Genomic DNA, 23,662 nt, shown 5'->3' with positions numbered 1-23,662 from the left:
CTCGTAGGCTTAAATCTCTTTCTTACTTGACTTTACTACATGCAAATGTGCGGTCCAATAACTGACAGTGATGTCACTTCCTGTATTTGAAGCCCTCCCTACCCTCAGGAAATGCATAAGTCGGCTACCCTGCTTGAGAGGACTTTAGCCTCCCCCACCCCCAACTGAGGACGTTGAAGACACAAGGCAGTGCTGCCGCCATAGCACTCAGCCCAGGGTGCTGATGGCAAAGTGGCACTACAACAGGAGCCTGTCAAACTTCTCACCTGTGAGCGCAGAGTGCTAAGTTTAAGCAATTGTTAACAGGCAGCAGAAAATGTACAGTGGCAGAGGGGACAAGTATTTCCTACCAACATCAATATAGCCATTCAAGATCACGCCAAAGACTACATCGCACTCATCCGTTTCTAGTGGCTCACGCCTCCAAATGATTAGCATCTCTTTTTTTGTATATAACTTATTCATGTTTTGGAAAAAACATTGATCAATAAACAAACACGTGGTAATGCTTGGTAGAACATCCTTAGAGGTATACTGTTAACATTTTAAATCACACAACAGGGTCGTTGAAATGTCAAACCAGTCAGTGCTTTGAAATCGATAGAGGCAGCGAGCAATTGTTTAATTTCCAGCACAAGTAACTTCTGAACACTCACCCCTATGCTTCACATTTCCCCCCTCAGGGCCGACCAAATTTCCCTAGCTAACATTCAATGAACAGATGATTAGTGTGAATGCTGCTCCCCGCCAGTAGATGTCACTATAGCCACGTTTAGAATCCTATTCCTTGCATTTGACGTTAGATTATCCGTTTTTCAAGAGAAAGTATGCTACAAAGAAAGCATGGTTTGATTTTTTTTCAACGTATTATATTGGAGTGTTGTGATATAATACAATTACATAAAAGATAAGAATCACGAATATTCTTCAATAGAATGGAAGGATTTTGATGTTTATTTCATTTAATATTTGAATCTTTATTTTACTAAAATGTTTGACTAATAATATTTGGCGTACCTTTTAACATGGATTTTACTACTTTTGAAGAGCAGAAATGGCTGAGAACATGTGTAGATTATAGAAACAAGGAATGTGGCGGTATTTTCCGTGCTACTTGCACGCCTACTACTGGTTTCCCTCCGATCGGTGCAAATGCGTTCTCAATTCATGAATACGAGACTTCCGAGGTGTTCGTTACCTGTACAGGGGTCTCCAGCGTGTAAATATGCTCTCCGCGGACATTGTAGAATTTAATCAGGGCACTTTTGAGCAATAGGCCTCCACTCAGCTCTGCAAGGGGGGGGCTCTGCTTCTCCATTCCCGCCACAGCCAGCAGGTCGCCTTGTGTGCACCATTGAACCACAACATCTGAAAAGCAACAACGGGACACGTTAAGGCCGACTCGGCATTGACAAGTAAAACAAAATCAGGCTTGGTACACGAACAATCTCTTTTTGCAGCAGTGCCCCTTGTATAGGTTTCGCAGTAGAGTATTCCTTTGTTGTCATTCTAACTCTGGCCACATGAAAGCGCCGACAACCGAGGTCCTGCTCGTGTCTCTGTGAAACACTGAAGGGGCTTGCAAAGAGACATCTGTAAATAGTGGAGTCACCAAGACGTCTGGCCCCGGTGAGGTCTGCTTAGTGTCTGTTCTTTGGAAATCTTACATTTCTAGCAGATACTTTATAAGCAGTTAACTCAATTAAAGGGGCCTAGAACTGGATGTTCGCATAAGTAACAGAATAGCCATGCTCATAAAATTATTACCATGTAACACACAGTTCACGTCGTTCATTTAAAGAAAAAGGTGGCGGACTGTGACGTCTGCAATGGGAAGCGACGTTGCACGAACTGAACGTATCCTAAAGCGGAATATGCCCATTTCTTTGCGTTTGTCTTTCTGCACTAGAGAAAGAGCAAAAGCGAGAACAGGTTTTACTATCATTGCTGGATAGGTATAAAAGGTGTACAGATTCATGATGAACAAGTGGAGTAGTCGTATGGCTAAGTGTCTGGACGACCAGCCCCGTGACTAGGGTTCAAAACACGGCCACAACACTTTAAGTGGGGGCGGACATTTTTCATTTACTTGAAAACACACAGGGGACGGCGGCGCCCATCCTCTGGTGAAAAAAAGTATTGACACCATCCATTGGTGTAATCCCTCGACTTCTGCCCTCATAATGCATAGCTTTCCAGGGAATAACACTCCAGATATCTTTGGGGAATACACATATGTGCAATAAAATTAATGTAGCAAGAGCAATTGAAAATAAGCACATAGGTGAATGCCAGTGCGCCTGGGAGTCCAAGGATTCCAGTTTATATGTGGGGGCAATCTTTGGTGTCCTTGTGTTAAGGCCATTGAGTTTTGGGGTCAGAGCCCCTTTAGGTAAGTCTCTAGTGGTCTAGGTTCTGTGGGGTTCAAATAAAATATTTTTTTACGTTTTATATGGTTCCTGATCTACACGAGGAGTACCGATCCTACTGTCACAGCTTTTGTGTCTCCTCTGTTAGCTTGTTTCAGTACTTATCTTTTCTCAGTGGTTTATTATTAATTCCTTGTTCGGTTTGAGCCATTCCATGATGGCTGCAGTGTCGAACCACATTGTTCTACATCTCTTTTCTCACCCGACATAGTTGTAGGACTACTGGATTTCCTTGACTACCATTCGCGCATCGGTCGTCCAGTCCTACTGCATTGCTGCCTCCGTAGCAGACGGCGCTCTCCGTACGAACTACACAGCATTAGCGCTGGTGGCAGGATCATATCCTGGGGCCATCCGTTGGATTCGATCACGACCGACGCTCTTACTACCAAATCGAAGGTATTGCCTGATGATCAGTTGTTTACTGTTGAGTGTCACTGGCCGTCTTCTATGGACGGTACGCTCTGTTCCGTGTAGCTACATACCTTGGTCACCTCGCCTCTCGGTTATTGAGATCCCTCCACACTGGGATATCTTGCTTCTGGGGACGCACGAGACTAGAGACTATGCCACAAATAACCTCTTTAGGTCTTAGTCACCGACTTTATCTTAGCTTCTGGCAATATATGGGGCACACTGTGGATATTTCGTTTCGTCTCTCAGCACTGGGCTTCCTTCACCCAGACTCCTCTTCATATGGTTTTTCATGCTACACTAGTTTCACTAGTTACTAAGCCCAAGCACAGATCCTGCTTTTGTAGTGAGCTACTACTCAGCGCTCATTTGGATGTTTTTTCTATATCCTAGGTAGGGACGACCTTTGGTCCTACACCGCCTACTACCTTTCGAGTAGAGAGCACCCACAGGCATCAGTGGAGGTATTTACTCCCCTCTATTTAGATACCTTGGTTCATGTATTTTGAACATGCAACACTAATGGCTAATTTTAAGCTTATGTTTTGCGCTTTTTTTTGTCTTTTACTTTGCAGATGCTACGAATACCTCACATGTCATTATTTTTCTTTTGAATGTTGTCCTGGTTACATGGTCACCTGTATACCTCCTGATGAATGTTCCATAATAACTGTAGGAACTGAAACATGTCGAGTTAATACTCTGTACTGTCACCAGAGTCACCAATTTGTTGACATACTAATTCTAATTACTGTAGGGTACGTTGCACTATTTGTAAAGCGTACCTCCTGATGTTGAGTGTGTCCCTGTTTTGATACACTGTCAATCAGCTAATCCTAGCTTATCACGTAACGACTGTTTGTTTTGTGTTAAAATGTTTATGAATGTATGTATTGTGGACCGCACTATTTAATCACTTTTTAGGTCGTAATTCTATTAAATCTGATGTTTATCATTTTAACCACGACTGGTCTCTTTGTAGTTCCCCTACTATGGGAGCCCTTTATATGTGTGGCATCTACATTATAGCTCTGTCTCCTCTTTGAACACGGATCTTTGTCCTCCCGGACTTAGACAGAGTATACGTTGCTAACCTATTTCAGTCAACCGTATACCGGGCTTCCTCCCTATTTAAATTGTTCAAATAAAGCCCATGGACAAAAAGAAACTGCTTTTGGCTATGTTGGGCCTCAAAACGCAGAGCATTGAAAACACACAATGCCTGTCAAACTGAAATGGCAGCATTTCATTCTCAACTGCCACATAAAAATGCTGTTTCCAGAGAAATCAAATTAAATGGGCCTTGCATGCGATTGCCAAAGCCAAAAACTAAAGGGCTACTTTTGAACACATGTGACTGTGGCCGCAAAGTGCACTTTCCCCAAATGAAAGATGCCATGGAGAAATGTGTGCATTGTGCAGATTAGAACACTAAACACATGGGAAAACGAATCTACATTGCCTGAATTATGCAAAATCTATATACCAGGATGTAAAGATTAACATTGATGGCGTGGGACAGGAGAAAACTGCATATGAGATGAATTCAAATATGCAGGCCTCATGTCTAAAGAAAGAAATTGTGACATTTAAAGTACAGATTTCTGTTAATTAGAGCTGAGTAACACTGATATTCCAAGCCGCTTGCTCCCAATGGATACGAGGCCTCTGCTCTGCTCTCTATTTGAAAGACAGTACAGTACGAGTGTTGACAGGGAAAGGTAAGGTCCATCTACCAAAAGAGATTAGCTTGCAGAGTGTGAAGTAATATCTGATTGCATTACCACAGTGAGCCTGACATTACGTCCCAGCGTGAAATTCTACTAAACTACAATGCCCTGCAAGCGCAGCGCTTTATCTATTCATTTTGCTGCGTTAGTGCCGGTGCATTTGGGCTGGTCTGGGCTGGTCTGCGTTGAATGCGATGTACGGGTGTAAAGACCTCGACCCGCCATAGGTAAGAAACCGTAGAGCCGTTTCCAGATTATGCATGACATGGGACATTATTACGAAAACAAATTACAAGTGCCAGCCGGTAAACCACAAGGGCAAAACGTGCTTAAATCTACAATTCCTCCCCTTGTGCCCCTGTATGCTAAGGCGGGTGCACTTAGCAACCATCGTAAAGCACCTCGCTCTACACCTTACAACACCTTACGACAAGACCACAAAATGCACGCGGAGCTCATTAAAATGATCTTTACTGAACACACGGTCCTTGCATAAACACGCCCTGGATGTACACGACTACATCCTTGATAATAAGATCGATATCAAGCGTCTCACAGAGACATGGCTGCAGGAAAGCATCGCCCCAGTGTAGATTTAGCCATCCCTCCTGGCTATAAAATGATCAACAAAAATCCACTACAAGGTAAGGGGGTCGGAGTGGAGTAGCAATTATAAGAACAAAATTGGTATTTTTGAGTCACAAATTGAATGCACAGGATGTGAAGCCCTACATGCAAAATGACCCCCACTACCAACAACTGCATAAACATCTTATTTACAGACCACCTCCAGACATGCCTTCATTCAATGAAGATCTGGACCATCTGCTCAGTTCCTCAAACTGTCCAAACTCTTCCACCATACTTTTAGGTGATCTAAACCAGTAGGAAGGGGATGTTAGGGACAGAGAAGCCATTGAGCTGGAGCAACAACTAGCCAATGTAGGAATTACAGTCCATAACCTAAAGCCTACCCACAACGGAGACCATATCCTAGTATGCTGTAGAGAGATCCAGCAAGACAAGCAATCCCATTTTACCCTTGTCTAGTCTCCCTAACATTTGTTTCTGCAAGTCAATTAAGGCGCTTTCAGTTCCATAGTTGCTACGGAAGCAAGATTGTTTATAGTGGAGGACTGATGAAGATTCGAAATGTGTCTGTAGTTGGAGGGTTGCTGCCTTATCCAGATTTTTTAGCAGGAGTGGGGTGTTTGTTATCGGTCTTAGGTTCGTAAGGTCTTTAGTACTATCACCTGGCTTCTTAATAATAGGCGTGACTGCTACCTCTTTGATGCTAACAGGTATGTTCCTATGCAGGAAGGAGGCATCTATAAATCTGGTGTAGAAAGGGGCAAAGATGTTGATGTTCTTGAGAATAGTCTTAGTCTGGAGGAGATCACCTACACAGAAGGTGGGCCTAATGTTTTCTAGCATTTTGGCAGTGTTGTTGATGGTCATAGTCTTAAAGCGGGAGCGGGGCCCTCGCATCAAGCGCCTGAGCCCAAGAGGAGACATACAGCTCTGAGTATCTGCAAGCGGGGGAGATCAGCCCTCTTCCCAGCACACACACCACTGGAAATCAAGGGGGAGAGGGATAAAGGTCTATGGCGAGGACTCGCGGTGACACGTGATATTCGGAACGCGAGTGCAGGAGACAGTATCCAGCTGTCTTGGCCATCGGCCTGAAGGGAGGCCTGCAGGCCAAAACTGTCTAGATCCAGGGACCCAGCGTGGGAGACAGCAGATGGGGGAGCGACACTCGAGCTGGTCAGAACAAAGGTTTTAGACCCCCCCCCCCACACCGCGGCATGCTAGGGAAGACTGCAAGGTAAACGGACAACGTTTGCTGGACGCAACGCACTGAGAAGGGTAGAACACCTGCAGCCTGCTGTGATGGCCTGTGGCTAAACTGAATGGAGGATAACAAAAGCGGGCCGACCCGCATGCTCAGGCTACTCAGTCGCAAGAAGTTTACTTCGAGGGACATCACAGAGGCTTAATTGCCTTCACTCAGTGCTCTGGGGGTTTTGCCATTCAGACAAATCCCGCCCCATGGCGCAGTAAGTCAACATACCTGGTGGAGGGCTAATGTGACGGCTGCACCCTGCGTGAGCAGTCTGCTCTCGGGGCTCCGTGGTGTCCCCTAACTCGCTTGTGCCCTCCAGTGTGCCTCACCCAAATTCGGCACATGCTAAAATATTCGGGCTTCCCTGACCCCACAGTCTGAGCAACAGGGGTCCTTGTACCTTCCACTCTGAAAGCACCATTTGGGAAAGGAGAGGGATCCATCAAGCCCTCCATTGCCCTTGGGCTCGCCTTGCGTCTGGAGGTTTGGTAATCTGGACCACTCCACCGGGCAGAGGCGCAAAGTGAAGAACCAAAGACTGGTAACATCTAGAGAATCGCCAAGTGGGACTTGCACACAAAACTCCGCCACAGGCGGAATGGGTACCATCTAGGGTTCGGTCATTGATGGCCTGGAGGCCTGCCCTGCTGAAATTTCAATCCCACTAGACAGCAGTGTCAACGTCGTCCCATCCTGGGAAGCAATTATGGCAGAAGACCCAGCCGCAACCAAAAAGGACATTGCCACGCTAATGGAGGAGATCAAGGGAATCCGCACAGTATTAGATAAAAGACTAGATAAAATGGATCAAAGGATGGACTCTCTAGACGAGAGGGTCCAAAGCATTGGGAATAACTAAATGTCCTTAGACACGATGGAAGCATAAATAGACATGAGAATTTCAGAACTGAAGCACAGGGAGGCGGAGACTCAATTGAAAATGGATTACTTCAAAAATAGGAAACGAAGAAACAACCTCCATTTCTTTGAGAATATGAGAGCAACATTAAGTGTTCCCTAATGGAGCTTGTGAGGCTTCTATTCGGCTCAGATGTTATCGACAAACCCACCATTGATAGGCCTCACCACGCTGAGACCCGAGAACAATCCTGGCGAGATTTCATTACTATTCCGAAAAACTGAAGATTCTGGAAAGGGCCAGGAAAGTGGGCCCCTCTCGACTATGGCTCTGCCAAAATAACTATTTACCAGGACTTGTCTACCTTCACGTTGGCCAGGAGAAGACAAATGTGGCCCCCTCACGAAATGGCTAAACTAAAAGGAGGTAAGATACTGCTGGGAGCGGGGGTTCCCCTTTTCACTTCCTTTTGAACATGAGGGCTACTCCTACAAACTAGTGACAGAAGATGATATCCAAAAGGTTTCAGCTGAGTTAATGGATGATCCCAGACCCAGTCAGCGGAACTCGGAGCTTGCAGGAGAAGGGGCCGCAGGTCAGGGCCCACGGCCGGACAGACGCAGGATCTCAAGATCCCGCAAATTGAAGAAACTCAACACTCCTACAGGGGGAAGGGGAGCGGGACAGATGACCGGACCCCCACAAGCTCTAGACTTTGTAGTGTACAGTGTTGGGGCCGACCGCAAGGTCACTGTGGGGAAGTTGCTTTACAAATTCATTGCTCTGATGGCGAGGACTTGACTGAGCATTGCACAAAATGACAGGGAAAGGGAGGGGGCTGTGAAGAATTTCTAATGTTTTATTTAGGGGGAACGCTGGGAAGTGATCTTTGAGAGCTGGATCCTATGTTCGGGAGGTCCACTGGTGATTTGATTTGGTCACCAGCGAGGTATCTGAGCGGGATCAGATGCCTGGAGGGAGGGGTGGAGAAGTTTAAAGTTGTGAGTTTAGGTACGTTTTATGAAAGTTTTTTTGTCAGCACTTTGTTCTCAGCAGGACCAAGCGGTTAACGCATTTCAATGGGAAGATCTTCGGAGTGGGAGGAGGTTTGTGATATCATGGCTAAGGGCAAAATATGGCAATGGGTAATGCTGTAATCGGCTCCCTCAACATATGTGGTCTTAATTCCCTAAGTAAAAGGTAGTTGATTCTTCGAGAATTCAAGAGGGTGGGATTGGACTTGATATGCCTGCAGGAAACTCACTGGGTGAGGGATAAGGAACCCCATTTGAGATCCAGAGAAGTGGGCAAAATATATACAACCTCAGACACAAAAAAGGGGGTGGCAGTGCTGGTCTCGGTCTGCCTGGGACTGCAGGTGGATGAAGTCATTTCAGATGCGAACAGGTGTATGTTTTTGTCAAGGGGAACAGTAATGATGCCCAGACTACCTTGGGCTCTATCATTGCCCCGAATTCGGGTCAGTGTGACTTCTGGGAGGGGGTGAGAGATAAGTTGATCATGTTTGTGGACGGCCCTCTAATTGTAGGTGGAGACTTTAACATGGCGCTTAAGGTTGAGGAAGTCTGTTGAGGCACAAAGTAATGAGGGGTATTCACTACGATTTAGAAATATTAACAATGCCCTCAGTTTGGTGGATTCACTCTCTCCCCCCAACAGAAGGAGATAGGCTGTTTACCTATTGCTCGGTGGTCCACAATTTCTATTCAAGTATTGCTCTCATTTTTGTTGACTTGCATCTTAAAGCTCAGGTTTTAAGAGTCGCATATTGCCACAATCCCGTTGTCGGACATGACATGGTGTAGGTGGTATTGGAAATGGATCATGCTCCACCCCCGTAAGAACTTGGAGGTGTAACTACTTCCTCTTGAAGGATAAGGAAGTTTCACAAGAGCTATTTCCCGCAATGAAAGAGTATTTCCCTTTTAATGACACAGGAGAAGTGAGGTTCCAATCCCTGTGGGATGGGTTCAAAGCCACAATAAGGGGCGTCCTGATGAGGATAGGTTCTCGGAAGAAGAAAGAGGGCGAAACAGGATGATACACTTCATAGGAAGATAGAACAATTACAACCAGGAGGTAACCAGAGTAACTATATGTCCCCTGCGATCGACTTAACTCCATCATTACAAAGTGCAATTGAATGCAATTTTGGTCCAAGATAAAGAGAAAAAGCTAAGGTTTCTGAGAAAGAAGTAATATGAAAAAGGGGAAAAGGCAGATAAGATTCTCGCATGGAGATTGAGGGAGGAAAAGAAGAGGAGGATGATAGGATGTATTGAATCGGAAGAGGGGGCTGTCAGACGAGACCAGAGAGGCGTAGCAGAGGAATTTGCAAAGTATTATGGCAAGCTGTATTCGTCTGGGAATGGGAGGGGCAAGAGGAACAAATAGATACTTTTTTGGGGGGGTTCCGCCTCCCGGGACTAATGTATCCTACAGCAGAGCACCTTGACACCCCCATTACAGTGGAGGAGGTGTTATTAGCTATCCAAAATATGATGGTGGGTATGGAACCAGGGGAGGATGGCTTTACAATGAAGTTCTGAAAACTGTTCAGATCACTTCTCGACCCCCTAATTAGATTTTTTTGCTGTTTGCTTCGAGGGTGAGGCCCTTCCCGACTTGATATTGATGGCATAAATAATTGTGATTCACATGGAAGGTAAAGACCCCTTGAAGTGTTCTTCCTATAGACCCATCTCCATCCTAAATAATGATGTGAAAGTTCTTGCAAAAGTCCTAGGAGGTAGATTGGAGAAGGCCTTAAAGACATTAGTTCAAAGCGACCAAGTGTGTTTTATTCGGGGGAGACAAGGGTCGGTCAAAATACAGAAAACAATGACCCTTATTCACTGCATTCAAGCAAGGGACCAGGAGGTATGCTTGGTTTCCCTGGATTCGAAGAAAGCCTTTCATAGGCTTGAATGTCCCTTTATGATGAAGGTCCTTCAGAGTTTGGGGTTGGAGACAAATTTTCGGAAATGGGTTCTAGCGCTAGATGGAGGCCCTAGAAGGCATGTACAAATAAATGGGTGGCTTTCCGAGGTGATTAAATTGACAAGGGGCACGAGACAAGGTTGTCCGCTCTCCCCCCTTTTATATGCCCCGACCATGGAACCACTGGCTGTGGCTGTACAAAACATTCAAATTATACAAGAGATATCAGAGGGGGAGATTGAATGCAAACAGTTGCTATCTGCAGATGATATTTTGGGATACCTCACCAATATACCGCAATCACTCCCGGCTCTTATGGAACAAATATCGGGATAGGGCCTCCTACCGGGCCTCAAAATCAACGTACAGAAATTGTGTATCATGCATATTCAAAAGCAGAGTCCTTAATTGTACCCAAGGAGGAGATACATGGGAATGAGAATTGAACACGTCAAAGTTCCATATCTGACGATACGGATTACAATAGATTTGAGAGAGATAGTGCGAGTGAAATATGACCCTCTTTTAATGCAACTTAAAGAAGACCTGAAGAGGTGGACCCCTTTGGTGTTGACCTGGTATGGACGCATGACCTCAGTCAAAATGAAAATACTCCCTTGCATACTTTATTGGTTTGCCTCCATCCCGGGTAGGCATCCAGAGAGACTTTTCCTGGATTTACTGTGAGATATCCGCAATTTGATCTGGAACAATAAGATCCAAGGGTGAAATTGTCTACTCTTACGCTTCCGAGAGACAAAGGAAGGTTTGGATTCCCTGATATTAGACTATACTACAAAGCAGCCCAGTTACATATACTACAGGACCACATGAGAGATGACACACAAACCTATTGGACATATTTAGAAGATCGAGTTGCCCACCTCTGGTCGCTCTGGCATGACAGGGTGTTCAACTGAGCGCTTTGATCATGGCCCTCACCGCTGTCCTCGTGACCTCAAAGAGTTGGTCAGATATGGGCCTTGAGACGGTCGGCCAATTGTTTAAAAATTGGCTTTTCCTAGACCTGGACTCGATTAGGGAGGTATTGGGGAAAGACAATTTCGGCCTTTGAATATATTCGAGTGAAAGGTATACTTACTGACCCAAATGTAAAACCTTTCTGGCAAGGGACCTTAGTGCTTTTGAAAAAACCCTAGACTCAGCTAACACTAGAAAGGGCATCCTATCCAAACTATATAAGGCCATGAATTCAACATCGCTGGCAGGGAGACAAACATTCAGAGATATAACCCTGGTGTGGGATGGGGGAAATATCAGAGGAGGAGTGGGCACAAATCTACAGAGTCACGTTCCATGGCAATCTGTTTACCTCTTCGATTGAGCATAACTACAAGATGTTGATGGGATGGCACAGGGACCCCTTAAAGTTCTCTAGAATGTTCCTGGCAACCTCTCCTCTATGCACCAGGAGATGTGGAGAGGTGGGCTCTCTTTCACACATGTGGTGGCACTGCCCCAGAAGGACCTTCTGAGCTGGATGAAAGCCATTACTGTGATTCAAATAGAGCTACATCCCTTGCAGATGCTTCTGGGGATTCCTACAAGAGATAGGAACGAGCATAGACTTCCTAGAATGTGGGAGGCAATGCTTAGAGCGGGCCGTCTGGCTATCGCTCAAGGATGGAAGAATGAAAACTTCCAGTCTAAGCAGGTCTGGGAACAGAAAGTGCACGCCATGATGGTTATGGACAGACGGACGGCTATTGTGAACGACAACCTGGAGGCGTTTACACAGGTGTGGTTTTCGCTTTTATATGGGATGGGGATGGAATAACCGGAACCTCAGATGGTTGTAAGTGTGAGAACAGACGTATGGGTTGATCAGAAGGTTAGGGAAGGAGTTCATACAGAAGTTAACTTTACCAAAAATAATGCTCAAGAGACATCCAATAGCTGGTTCCCGCAACACACGGGCAAGATTCAACTTTGAATTAATCTTTCGGGAGGTTGTAGGGGGAGTTTAGAGGAGTTAGTACACGCATTGTTGGGAGAAGTCGGTCCCGGTTTGGAAGGAACTTATTGTGGATTTCTTAATACTCACATATTTCGGGTACCTTAGCTCCTAGGCTCGTTTTGGTTTTCGGGGGTCGGTGGGTGTGTTTTAGGCGGGGGCCTTAAGCTTGTATAACTGTTTCACATTATGGTTATAGGTGCCTTGTCTTGTTTTGAATAAATGCCAATAAAAACAAAGCTTAAAAAATAAAACTGAACACCAGGCAAAGTGTTTTGACTGTACATGTTGTGGGGCTAAAGAGTGTTATCTGTGTTAATCTGAACCCACTAGTGTTTTCAATTTGTGTAAAAATAGATTGATAGGAAAGAAAAGCATTTGGGTCGCGGAGTGAGGGGATGTGATTTGTGATTTTATACAAATATACATTTTCCTATTCATTAATAAATATATGTTCTTTCTATATGCCTGCCTGGTTCCTGGATTACCTGTTACTAAAGGGTGAGGGATCTACGTGGTTCTATATGAATCACAGAATTCCTTGCATCAATGGTTTCCACATAAATATCTCCAACAGGGCGGGGTGCCAAAGGCTGGAGGGCTACATTTGATGCCAGGTGATCTGTTTTCCAAGAAACCACCGCAGTGATGGGGCTTTGACAGGTTTCCTAAATTTGCTCGGTCTTTCTGGTTAGATGCTCTCAAACAAGAAGAAACAGACTGGAGAGCATCCACTTATAGAGGCATGGTATTTGACAACGGCATTCTGCACTGGATCATGCAGGCACTAAGGGAAGGGGTAAGGGTCAGGCTTCCCACTCCCCCTCTTGACAAGGCCAGAGAGCCAGCCTTGACAAAGTAGTGGGATGAGTGTTGAATGTTATGAGAACAAGGCTTTCTGGTACCAAAATGACTGGAGGTGTACTGAAACGTGTAAAGGTGGTGTGAGAAACCAGAAGGTGTCTCACCCAGTAATTCCCTGTGGATCGGTCATCCAGGTGGCCAGGACACGGCCATCGCTTTTGGATCCAATTCCTAGGGGTGGACCAGTGCGGGAGTATCGCCTGGGTGAGGGGTCTTCGGGCAGTGGGAGACTGGATGGTGAGAAGCTGTATCCCCTTCCCTGTAACACCTTTACCCCATCCTACCCAGTAGGATATTTAGGAACTTTAACCCCCTCCCTGCCCCTTTACAACACTAACACTTTCTCACGGACAGCCCGCTATGAGGCAAAACCTACGAACACCCGAGCAGTATACCTGACGTGTCCCAATACATTGGTCAGGCAATTATTGACAATCACTCACATCTGACTTCCATTACACATCCCCACACAGATAAAAGGCAGAGACACAAGCACACAGAGCAATGCAAAGCACACAAGGAAACAGCAGTTTTGAGATGGCAGCTGTGCAAGAGGGGAAAGGCAGCAAAGCCGAAAGGGACTGCAAGGGGGGAAATTCCCTTTACCTTTTTGACAAGGAACTGTAACTTTCCACAAACCTCAAGAGAAAGCGTAAGACCAGGAAACCAGGATAAAGAATCCTGCATTGTGCGTCAGATACCCGGGGCCCCCCTGAGCCAATAATCAAGGCGGGTAGAATCACCAGCCACAGTGGTACCATCCTTGGATCCAAGAACAAGGCTGCTTCAGTGAAAGCAACACAGCCGGTGCGTTGGGGAGACTGATACAAAACCGGTCTGCGTTGAATCCAAGGGTGATAAGACGCAAGTGAAGTGAAATGCTGATGAGTGATTGAACTTTAAAGCAAACTACAATACTTCCAACTGAGTGGTCCGGCACCACGTGGGTGCTCAATCGAAGGTCTGTGTAAAGTATCCAGCTGAGGAGTGACAAAAGTAGATACATTTGATCCGTGCCCAGAGGAGGGAGATCATTTGAAAGTGAACAAATAAATGTGAATCGAAGTAGTCCTGCGGCAGAATCCTGCGCACCGTCGAAAGCCTTCGATTTTGGTGAAATAAATAAAGTTTGGAAAAATACATGAATCTGTTCTGAGCCCGGCACAGGGAGACCAATTGAAGATTTTGTGTTAAAGTGGGTCTGAGCCCGGAGAAGGGGGACCCATGGTGAACAGTAAATCACCCGAGAAGTTGTTTGAGTGAAAATTCAGAGAAGAAAGGAATCTTAATGTTTTGTCATGCTTCATCAGGCCCTTTGAAATAAGAGGCTTTGAATGACAAAGAGACTTTGGCACAGAAGGCCCTGATGTTGAAGTTGTGAACTGCATCCTCGTGCTAGAAAAGCCAGAGAGGGTGCTAAGCGCGAGTGCGCTGCCTTGTCCCGTGTTGAAAACGTGGGGAGGGGAAGCCAACGGCTTGACTATCCCGGCATATAATTTCTTGATCCCGCACCATTTGTATTTAGAAGAATTGGCAATAGGTTTATTAGTATAGGCCCTTTTATTTTGACAAAACACCACTGGGACTGCAATAGTATTATTTGAGGTCGTAACTTGCTCCCATCTTTAGTTTTGGGATTAGATAGGTGTTTTTCAAACCCAATTGAGGTTCAATAAACACCCTTGAACTGTGACCATTTGTGTCTGTCTTACTGTTTGATACCAGGCCTTCCTTACAGTGGCCAGTGAATGAGAATCATGCCATCCATTTTTAATGATGCATGTGCACACACAATTTCTGAATAAAATATTAGACTCCTGGATACTTTGGTAATTTCAAAATAAGTGCACGAAGATGAGGCAGATTTTTGTCCCCTTAGGAACACAGCATTTTATCAATGGCAACAATACTTGTGGCCTTGAGATGGGACAGGTATTCAGAGGGTTAATTAGCACTGACTAAGTGGGACGGGGACGATGGATCTGTTATCTGCTGATATGTGCTCAGAGCTAGTGAATGCGGAATCCACAGAGATATACAGGAGATCCCCAGATGACCCCAACTGGGTCCCTGCACTAAGAAAGGGGGAACTCACAGCAACACTCACATCTCCACGACCCCAACAAACACCAATGACTACCAAGGGGGAAAAGTGAACTAAAAAGGGTTCCATGTAATAATGTCCCCTGACAAAAAAGTCGCTCTTTTTTGCAGAGGCATTATTACATTGGACATGCAGGGGACATCTCTGCAACCGCTATTTTTTTAAAGTTATTTTTCTTTTTTTCTTTTTAAATGGGAGCAGTGAACATCCCCGCAACCTGCCCCCCATACAAAATGTCACCATATATAACTGCACCAATTTTCCCAGCTGCATTATTCATGGGGACATTATTATCAGATACCCTATAAAGGCCTTAAAGATATTCCTTATCATAAGGTTGCCGAACGGCTCCTGCAACACCATGGAATGGCGGTGAGGCCTGGGTGCCAGAGACAAAGTCTGAGTGTGTGGCACAGAGCACTGCATGGGAGAGCAGGGGAGGAGAGCGGGGCCCGCATGCGGTGACGGCTTGGGGGAGAGGGGAAGCGGAGGGCTGCAGACCAGAAAAAGGAGTGCAAATATATTGCGCTGATCACCCAAGCAGGACACTCCGGACCATGCATAAAACCCCTGGGGATTGCATGAGTTGAATCGATTATTGGTACCCTGAGAACAAACATACTTCCAAGCCCCTCGAGCGCGGGTACAACAAGGGGAGGAAAGCTGTGTCCCAATCGACATACCTCATCAGACTACAGCACAGAATCTGGGGGAAGTAACATGCGGCCCAGCCCCACCGGGAAGACCTCAATACACAGACCGCTGCAGAGCCAGAGACACTCGACAACACTATGTCTAAATCACAAAAAGCGGGGAAACAGCATCTAAACTCCACTTCGAATCCTCGAACCCGACCTGGACGACAGCTGTGCGGGACAACCCCATAGAAGAGGCCTCGCAATCCAGGATGGTAGACCGCTGGGTGACATTAAAAAAACGTTGGGGCAAGTACAGGCAAGCATCCAGTCACTGGACGGCAGAATGGACAGCTTTACATATAAAGTATATCACATGCAAGTCTGTCTGGATAAACATGAAGAGCGCCTGGATGAGGTGGAGGGTCGAGTGTCTAATGTGGAGGATCAGTTAGGATTTATCCCGAGGCGGTCCACCTCGCATGGGATATATGGGATGTTTGGGCTGATGTCCGCAATACAACGGGACGACTCCGTGGTGGCGGCACCTTTGGATGCTACAAAGGCATTTGACTCTGTTGAGTGGCCCTTGATGCTTGCAACTTTACGTAGAATGGGACTAGGGGAGGGATTTGTCTCTCTAGTGTTGTTGCTATATACTCTACCCAGGGCCAAGATTAGGGTGAACGGCCTGTTTATGCCGGTGATACCATTGGAGAGGGGGACGTGGCAGGGATGCCCTCTCTCTGCTGCTGTTTGCAGTGGCCGAGCTGATCAGGACCCACCATCTGGATAGGGGAGTGCAATTATGCACATAGAGGCTAGTTATTTCACTCTACGTGGATCACATTGTGCTCTATGTCAGGGATCTAGAGCGTAATCTGGAGCCGATCATGGGAGATCCAGATCAGTTTGGAAACTTCTCCGGGTTGAGAATCAATGGCACAAAGTCGGTTCTCTTTCCATTAACGTAGGGTACTTTAACAGAGATCGGTTTGGGTTCCAATGGCATGGGGCACACACGGGTTATCTGGGCATAAACATAGCCAGGACCCCCAGGGAACTCTATGAACAAAACTACCAGCGGGTGATGGGACAAGCCAAGTGGCCGATAGACAGATGGATGAAGCTGCCACTTAACCTGTATGGGAGAATCTCTGTGGTCAAAATGGTATTACTGCCTCGGTTCTTATATGTTTTTCTTAATGTCCCCCTGGCGGTTTCGAGACTTTATTTCTGGGACTTGAGAGCCACAATAATGCGATTCATACGGGCCGGGAAACAAGCTAGGATCTCCTGGGAGAGACTTGTGGCGCTGTTGGAGGGAGGGGGGCTGGCACTCCCAGATTTCAAAAACATTAAGTGTCCCAGGCTGGGTATCTCATATATTGGTATGGGAACCAAATGGATAGAAGGCATGTAAAGGCGGAGAGGGCACTGGTGTCCCCATTCCTTCTTCGATCAGTTATACTGATGGGGCCTCCAGAGCGACCAACATAGTTGAGGTAACTTGTAGGTCATGGGTCCGCACAGGTTATTTACTCCCCGATTTAAAAGTGACATACATACTGGGGATCCCACTAACCAGCAAAAGGAATTACTTAGCATACATGCGGTGGGCGGGGGTAACCTGCTTCCGGGACACGTTCCTTGATGGGCAGATTCTATTGTTAGAGGCAATGAGAGAGAGGGTGGCCCTTTCTACTCTAGATGTATTTTTATACTAGCGACTGAGAAAGTCCCGGAAGCAGCTATTCCCGAGATTCCCTCTGGAGCCCTACGTAGCCCTGGTTCTGGTAAAGATGCTTGGAAAGGTGCACAAAGGACAAGTAATATCCACTATGTATGGCATCTACATGGTCGCTAAGGTAGAAGGAGAATGTCCCTCCCGGAGCAGGTGGGAGAGTGCGTTGGGATGTGTCATATGGAATGAGACTTGGAACTGTTGTTGGGAAACGAGAAGAGTGGCCATTAACTCTAAATTCAAACTGATACACTTTAAATACCCACATCAATTCTACCACACCGACCTCATGACACTGATTTTACACAGACAATTGGGAGCACTGTGCAAGATGTGGCGCAACCTCAGCTGATTTTTTCCACTTGGCGTGGAGTTGCCCGGTGGTTCGAGAGTTCTGGGAAAAGGTCTGAAGTTTTAAGCGCCATAGTGGGAGACAATATGGCCCTGCACCCACTGACTGCGCTGCTGGGACATACAGCTCAGATCCGGGGGGGGGTGAAGAGATTGGCTGGTTTACTACTGGTTCTGGCAAAAAGGCGGGTGGCAATGGTGTGGTGAATGTCCCAATCACCGAAGGTAGAACAGTGCGGGCTGAGATACTGTAATGAAATGGAATCAGAGCTTGGCAGGTTGTCTTTTTGTCAGACGAAGCCCAGGGACATCTGGGGTCCGTACGTACAATATCTGATCCCCCCCGTCTTATAGACGCGATCAGTAGCTGTTAGTAACCCCCTGAAGAATCTGAATGATTTGCATGTGGAGCGGCAGACCGAGATAGGTGGGGGAGGGGGGAGGCCTGAAGATATTGGGGAAAATCAGATCACTGTACAGACTGAGCTCACAATAGCACCGGAAGGAGGTCGTATTAGAACGAGAGGCGATGTATACATGTGTCGATGATATGGAATGAGCCCAACAATACCACCGCTTTGATCAGGAGATATTACTCCTTGTTATGTTTCTGCTCCCTATGTTGTAGTATGGTGTTAATGCAACAGCAAAAAAAGTCAATAAAAAGAATTTTTTTAAAAGAGGGGGTAGTCGTGGAATGCAGAGGGGAGCTGTAGGAGCGCAGAGAGGGGAGTTGTAGTAGTACCGAGAGAGTTGTAGAAGTAGTGTGATACAGTGGTAGTGTGAAAAGGAGAGGAGGAGAGTAGAACAGGAGTACCAAAGGGCTGTGGGAGAAGTAACATCAAAGGGTGGAGGAAGGAGGCGTGAAACATCAGAGGGACAGACGATTGAAGTAGGAGTAAAAAGATGGGCAGGTAAAATAGTAGGAGGAAAGTGGTACACATGGATATGAGTGAAAAAGCTGAATTGCACAGAGCAAGTGCAAGGCACTTTCCCAGCTCCAGTTAAAACACTAACCTTTGTTGAGAGTAGGGAAAGTTAGAAGGTTCCAGAGGGTGTTAGACACCCTGCACATAGGAAGCCATCATCAGTCCAAAGAACATCTTAGGGGTTAATCATTTGGTAGCACAGGGTTACGGACGACTGGATTAAGGAGGAGACTACCAAGGGAGATGAGAGAGAGGGATGGGCATAGGGCCCATAACATTTTAATAAATAGCCTTGGACTGTCTCTGATTTTGCTCACAAAGCACAAACAAGTTTCCTTGAATTCTTTTTGAAGATCCAGCTTGACCCTTCTGTAAACAAAAATATAGCCAAATGGAGATGAGTCTTCGCCTGCACAGTAGAGGTTTAGCTAGTACTCGAGCAGGATTAACCTGATGAAGAGGTGGGGCTTTTTGGAGGTTGCAGTGTTTAGAAACATGTCTAAACTGCAAAGCAAAGCCGTTCTTAAAAGAAGAGCTGAAGAAGTGGAACGGAGTAAGACTATGGGCCTCATTACACGGTAGGCGGTAACGGTTAACGGTCACCGGTAATGGTACCAGTGACCGTTAACCCTTACCGCCTTACTACGAGGTCCCTTAGCGGGTTGGAGATTTTAACGCCTGCTTTTTGCAGGCGTTAAAAACCAACCCGCTAAGGGACCTTGGTGCTAATTACGGCACCGCAAATTTGCGATACCGTAATTAGCACCTTCCCAATTCCCATTATGCCCTATGGGGCAAAAATGGGAATGGGGAAGGGCAATGGAGGAAGGGGGAATTACCGCCCCGCCAACCTTGGAATAGGGCGGTAATTCCCCTTTCCTCCAAGGCGGTGCCGGTATTATTAGCACCTTGGTCCACCGCCTACAGTGTAATGAGGCCCTATGTTTAGAATTAAATAATTAAAGTCCTTAGTGCTATACAGCAAGGAACATTAGGGATATGGTCTATATAATGTTAATCCAGATTGTATAAATAAAATGAAGTCCCCAGAGTGCAGAAGAATAGTGCTGATAAGACTGAATGTCCTTCCTCTGAAAGCCAGGCTGGTTTTTGACAAACGTCATTCTTGCTGTATGGTAAAGAAGAGGATATGGTGCACTTTTTTATTATTTTGTGTGTTTTTTTTATAGATCTTAGAAGGAAAAACCTCAGGCCTCATTTTATTAAAAACAACATCAGATCACATAAGGAGGCAATGCCCTTGTTTATGAAGATTTTATGTTTAATGTTTTACATTTTGTAAAATCAGCATTTAAAAGAATATCTGAAGCATTCCGATATTTTTATATGGATTGGGATCATATATGCTTTTATTATTTTAGATAATGTATATCGTTTGTTGTTAATAGATATTATCCAAATAAAATTATACTTACCTGATTTTGCTGCATTCTTTGAGCCAGCTTTGACAACAATAAATATTATCAGGATTGATAACTTAGTGAGATAAGTGCTGGCCTCTGGCATGGGTCCAGCATGCACTTCAACTTCAACATTTGGCAGGGCAGCATCAGCCATTTATCCTTCTGAGATCAATAAATTAAGTACCGTTCCAGTAAGTAATAAATAAAACCTCTTATTGCACACAAAATGAAATCACCACAAATTAAACACACTTTGCAACACCCAACTCAACCCCTGCTGCAAGCCTGTCTCCTCTTCAAATCCTGTTCCATCATCTACAAGACTGCCACTTATTGCCCTAATTTTAGATAAAGCCTTTGACATCACTCTCACTTGGTCTTGGTCTTATTCCCTCCTGGGATGTACCTTCATTGACTCTGGTGGTAGTTCACTGGTACGCCTGAAGGGGGCCTCTCCCTTTCACGCCTCTGCTGGCTCGGGGATCCATCCGGTTGCCTGGGCCGTCTCTCCTGGAAGCCTCTGAAACCTCAGAAAGACCGACCCTTGTCTGAGCGCTGGAGCGTCTGGCTATAAGCCTTGGGGGTGGCCTTAGTGAGGATCAATAAGGATTTGGCAGTCTGTGAACTGTTCTTCTTCTTATCAAGTTCCTCGTCCGTAGTGGAATGGAACAGCTCACCACCCTCGAAAGGAAGGTCCAGTATACACTCCTGGACATCAGGGTTGAACTTTGCCATCCGTAGCCAGGCCGTCTTTCTCATGTCGGTAGCGATACATATGGCACACCCTGAGGTGTCAATGTGAACCACCGTGAATTCCATTATATCCTGCGCTACAATTTTGCCTTCAGCCAGGCCAGCCTTGAAGCAAGCCTGGCTCTGCACAGGGGGTTCAGGAAGGAAATCGGCAATCTCTCGCCAGAGCTTCTGGTTGACAGCAGCCAGCATGGCGTCAGTGTTGGACTAAGATGACGAGAAGCGTTGGAATAGATTTTCTTTCCGTATGCTTCCAGAATCTTCTCCTCCTTACCCAGGAGCACAGAAGCTGATGTAGCCAAGGACGATTGTGGCTTGGAGTAGAGTAAAGCTGCCGCAATCACCGAGGAGTGTGGCTGGGGGTGTGCCGACAGCAAGAGTGGGTCCCCTCTATTTGCCTAAACTTGGCACCGAGGCACATGTTGGTAGGCTGTGTAGAATGAGGTTTGAGCCATTTTTTTTGGCAAGCGCCACCACATCCTTTTGCATTGGATTCCCCATTCTTGCCCTGAGGAGTAGAGTGAGGACCTCTGCTAATATTCCCGCCTCTGGTTGTTCCACCTCAGGCTGTGGGAGCCCCAAGTACTCTGCCGGTCCCGCAAGCCGTGAAAGGCCTTGGCCAATGAAGGCGTGTTGGGGTCCTCCTCCTCATCCGTGTCCACCAATGTGTCCTGTTGGTCCGGTGCAGCTGGAGGAGTGCAGGGCGCAGGGGGATGTGGCATACTGACAGGTACCAGCGTCTCCTGCAGCAGCGGATATGAGGCTGCTGTGACTGGCAAAGGCATGGGAGCCGGTGTCGTGGGGACTGGCGCAGTCAGCTAGGGCTGCACTGGACCCAGAGGCGCAGGACAGGGTGGCCATTAGGTGCTAGCAGCAGTACCGGAGGGAGCATGTCCCCAAAAACATCCTTGAGGAGGATGCCCATCTGCAGAGACCTCATGAGAGTCAGGATTTTTTTTAAAAACCTGTCTTCACAGGCCAGCAGAGCACTTGGTGGAGTGGGCATGGGCGCAGGGCTCTGAGGTTGCTGAGACCTGGGCACAATCTCCAGGACTCTTGGTGGTGGAAGTTGAGGCCTACCCTGCACCTCAGGACGGGGCCCGGTAGGCGGAGTGCCCTTGGCCGTGGCGCCGGTAGTGCTGCGTACAGGCACCCCCTCATACATCTGTCCAGTAGTAGGGCGTAGCTCCTCAGATTGGAACCCGGTAATAGAACCTTGCAGTCCCTCAGTGTAGTCACCAGGAGGATCTTGCGACCCCTCGGCCCGAAGGCCGGTAGCTGAAGCAGCCTCGGTACCTGCACTGGTACCCGATAGGTCCCTCCCGCTCGTGCGCTTCCTGGGGGAATGAATTGCCTTTACAGGGTGCGGATGAAAACAGTGCCCCTACCTTGGGCCTGGTATTGTGCTTGACAAATTCCTTTAAGTCTTCTGGAAGCGACTGCCCGAAAAGATCCATCCACCTGGCTAGTCTGTTCATCAGAGTGTGTGGTGTCAGAGCGTTGCATGAGGTACAACCCTCCCAGCGGTGCTCAGGGCCAAGGAGGCAGATAGCGTGGGGGTCGGGTGTAGGGAAGAGACCCACGCAGGCTGGACACCTGCTGAAGCCCAACAACGTCGACATGCACCGGGGAGGAGCGTGGCACCAGAGGACAAAGGTACCGGATTAAAGACAAGAAAAAAGAACACAAAATAACTTCTCCGGAGAAGAGTGCAAGGAATTACTAGCCGTAGGCTTAACCTAGGAGCGCTGGTGAAAGCAGCCGTTCCCATCGTGCATCTAAATTTGAAGGGGAAGATGATTTTTCTGGTGAAAAAAGGTTCTGTCTCCCCTCCCTAACGAGGGACGCCCCTACAGTATAGAGGAAAGGGGACAGGACGTAGGTGTATTAAGGACATATGCTGACTCTCTCAGCACAGGAAGGAAAGAGCAAGAAGACAGGCCTTCTCTGTAAACGGCACAAGACTTTGGCACCTTCTCCCAGTCAATAACATCAGAATCACTGTTGCTTCTACAGTTCAGGAAGGAGCTCAAGACCCTCCTCTTCAAGGAATGGCTCCTCACTAACATCTATGGCCACACACTCCCCACTCTACCCAAGACTGGGTGATCTGGCTTCCCACGGTTTCCTCTCCTGTTTCTTGTAGATACTTTGCTACCAATTGCCCGCCCTTCCCTATTGTTAGCGCCCCATTTCACAGAGTTCTTCCACCCTATGACTGGACAGCGCTCTGTTGCTTCTCGAAGTTGGGTCTGTGCTCAATAAATACCCTGACATTAAAAATCCTAGTAAAAGTTCACATTTAAGTAAAGGATATTATGTGAAGTGTAGACTTAGGATAATAACATGTTTTTACTTTGTGCTTCACACAGTTTCTAAGCTTTGCAGTAACAGGTGTATTATATTATCCAATTTAAAGTTACTCAATTTATCAACCTTAGCAGAATGAAAGCCTGAGACAGAGGTGCTGCAATTCAAACCTGTGAGTGCTGGATGATGTCTGATGCAAGCGCTTAACTACTCACAGTGTCCTACCGGTTATATAAATATAACTGTTTTTTTCTTGAAAAAAAAATTCTTGGACAAACTAGGTAAATATACATTTTAATTATTTTGTCATTGTATCCCTGCCTCATCCACTCGC

At 46.5% G+C, this 23,662-nt stretch overlaps 1 protein-coding gene across 1 annotated transcript in view; it reads right to left on the bottom strand.

Moving 5' to 3' along the window:
• The window catches only part of TULP4 (TUB like protein 4), a 1,536,781-nt gene that overhangs the window by 558,826 nt on the left and 954,293 nt on the right, over positions 1 to 23,662 (bottom strand). Inside the window, exon 7 of the mRNA XM_069607877.1 lies at positions 1,199 to 1,368. Coding sequence (XP_069463978.1) covers positions 1,199 to 1,368 — 170 coding nt within the window. The remainder of the gene's footprint in view (positions 1 to 1,198; positions 1,369 to 23,662) is intronic.

This window comes from Ambystoma mexicanum, chromosome 4q (assembly GCF_040938575.1).
Source record: "Ambystoma mexicanum isolate Mex_15411 chromosome 4q, UKY_AmexF1_1, whole genome shotgun sequence".
Classification (NCBI taxonomy): Eukaryota; Metazoa; Chordata; class Amphibia; order Caudata; family Ambystomatidae; genus Ambystoma; species Ambystoma mexicanum.
Note: the sequence above shows the minus strand (reverse complement) of the source record. Positions and strands in the feature narration are given on the sequence as shown.